The 2,022-nt window shown below is 64.4% G+C and overlaps 1 protein-coding gene across 1 annotated transcript in view; it reads right to left on the bottom strand.

Moving 5' to 3' along the window:
- Positions 1-2,022, bottom strand: part of CABP7 (calcium binding protein 7) — a 15,048-nt gene continuing 13,026 nt past the window's right edge. Inside the window, exons 3-5 of the mRNA XM_014936164.1 lie at positions 1,270-1,382; positions 443-596; positions 1-301 (exon numbers count right to left, since the gene is read on the bottom strand). Coding sequence (XP_014791650.1) covers positions 174-301; positions 443-596; positions 1,270-1,382 — 395 coding nt within the window. The 3' untranslated portion in view covers positions 1-173. The remainder of the gene's footprint in view (positions 302-442; positions 597-1,269; positions 1,383-2,022) is intronic.

Raw genomic sequence — 2,022 nt, 5'->3', positions numbered from 1 at the left:
GCGGGTCCTCCCCCCTCGGGTTTGCCCCCCTCCCCGGGGGGGGGAGTTGTGGCTGATTCCAGTATGTGTGTGTGTATATATATATAGATATATAATCTCTATACTCCCCGCTGTCGGTGTGGCTCCCCGTCGGTGGCCGGAGGCAGGCGCTGGGGGGGGGTCCTGGCCCCCGGCTACTTCATGCCGCTGCGCAGCACCTGGTTGGCGGCGATGAGCATCACGCTGATGATGAAGGCGATGGCGAAGGCGCAGATGAGGCTCTTCCTCACGCAGGTCTGCCGGATCTGCTGGCTGGAGCAGGCTGGGGGGAGAACCAGGGTGGGGTTAACCCCACGTCCCGTCCCCCCGCCCCGCCATGCCCTGGGGTACCCGCTGCCATCCCTGTGGTGTCGGGGCTGGGGAGGGAGGGGTGTGTTTGGCCCCCCCGCCGCCTGGCACTCACTCTCCACGTCGACAGGGCACTCCTCGGCCGTGCCCATGTGGCTCTCCTCCTCCGTCATGATGATGTTCTCGATGTCCTTCATGGAGAGGTGCTCGCAGAAGGTGTCGTACAGCAGCCGCTTCAGCTCGTCCACCGTCAGCTTCTGCATGTCACACTGCGGGGGGGGGCGGGCAGGGGGCTGACCCCACGGGCAGGGGGACACGGTGGTGCTGTGGGGTCCCCCTGGCACCCTTGGGTGTTGCGCTTGGGATGGATCTCCCCCCATTTGTGATGGGGAAAGGTCTGGTGTCCTGCTGGCACCCTGGCAGAGGGGGCTGGTGGCTCCCAAGAAGGACACCCAGTGGGTGCCCACCATCACACCGACTGCCACCCCGTGCCACGGCAGGGACAGAAAAGCCTCAGGCTGGTGTCACCCTGACCCTGTGACCAACCCTGATGTGACACTAAGCCTGACCTTTCCCCTAACCCTAACCTGGAGCCTGAGCCTGACCTTCACCCTCACCCTAATCCCAGCTCCAGCCTTGACCCTAATCCTGACCCCGACCTCAACACTAAACCTAAACCTGACCGTAACCATCATCCCAAACCTCACCTCGACCCCAACGCCAACCCCAGCTCTTGGTCACCTTACCCTGACCCTAACCTGGAGCCCGATCCTGACCTTCACCCTCACCCCAACTCCAGCCCTGACCCTAATCCTACCCCTGAGCCCGACCTGACCCACACCCTGACCTTGACCCCAACCCTGACCTTGAGCCATCCCCTGCTGCTCTCAGGGAAGCTGCCCCGGAGGTGCTGTCCCCGGACGGGAGGTGGGGGTCCCCTACCTTCCAGAAGACAGTGTCAAAGTCTGTGCCGTGGAACTTCTCCGGGATGCCCGAGGTGGACAGCTTGGGCCCCAGTAACGTCACGAACTCCTCAAAGTCCACCTGCCCATCACCTGTGGGACACAGAGGCTGCTGTCACCCCCTGCCCGGGCACGGAAATGTGTGTGACACCCCCCATCCCCCCAAAGGGTCCCCATGGGGCTGCCTGGGGGTGGGGACACCGCGCCTGGACTCGGTGATGCTGTTACCCACCCCTGTGCAGCTGCAGGTGGGACCACAAGCCTCAGTGGTTTTTTGGGGGGGGACCTCCCCCGCTGGGCTTGGCACTGCTTGGGGACACCCTGCTCTGGGATCACCTGGGGGGACCCTGCTCCTGGACATGGCACTTTGGGGGCTCAGGCAGCACCCAGAGACCCCCCCCATCCCACCCAGGAGTCACTAATACCCACCCGCAATGGCACAGAGCAGCAGCCTGGCATTACGGGACCTTGGCCTTCACCAGCCAGGGACCCCCCAAACTGGCAGGGGACCCCCAGCACCAGCCAGGACCCCATGGCTGGTCAGGCACCTCCAGCCTGAAGGGACTCCAACAGTTGGAGTTGGGGACTCCAACACCAGCTGGGGAGCTCCAGCAAAGTCAGGGGGTCCCCCCAACATTGGCCAGGATGCCCAACGCTGGCTGGGGTGCCCAGTGCCATCTGGGGACCCCCAGTGTTGACTTCCCCCCCCTCTCCCCCCAGTGCTGGCTGTGGG

Source organism: Calidris pugnax, unplaced genomic scaffold (assembly GCF_001431845.1).
Source record: "Calidris pugnax isolate Ruff unplaced genomic scaffold, ASM143184v1 scaffold7, whole genome shotgun sequence".
In the NCBI taxonomy this organism is placed as follows: domain Eukaryota; kingdom Metazoa; phylum Chordata; class Aves; order Charadriiformes; family Scolopacidae; genus Calidris; species Calidris pugnax.
The sequence above is the reverse complement of the archived record's forward strand: the minus strand, read 5'-3'. Positions and strand labels throughout refer to the sequence as shown.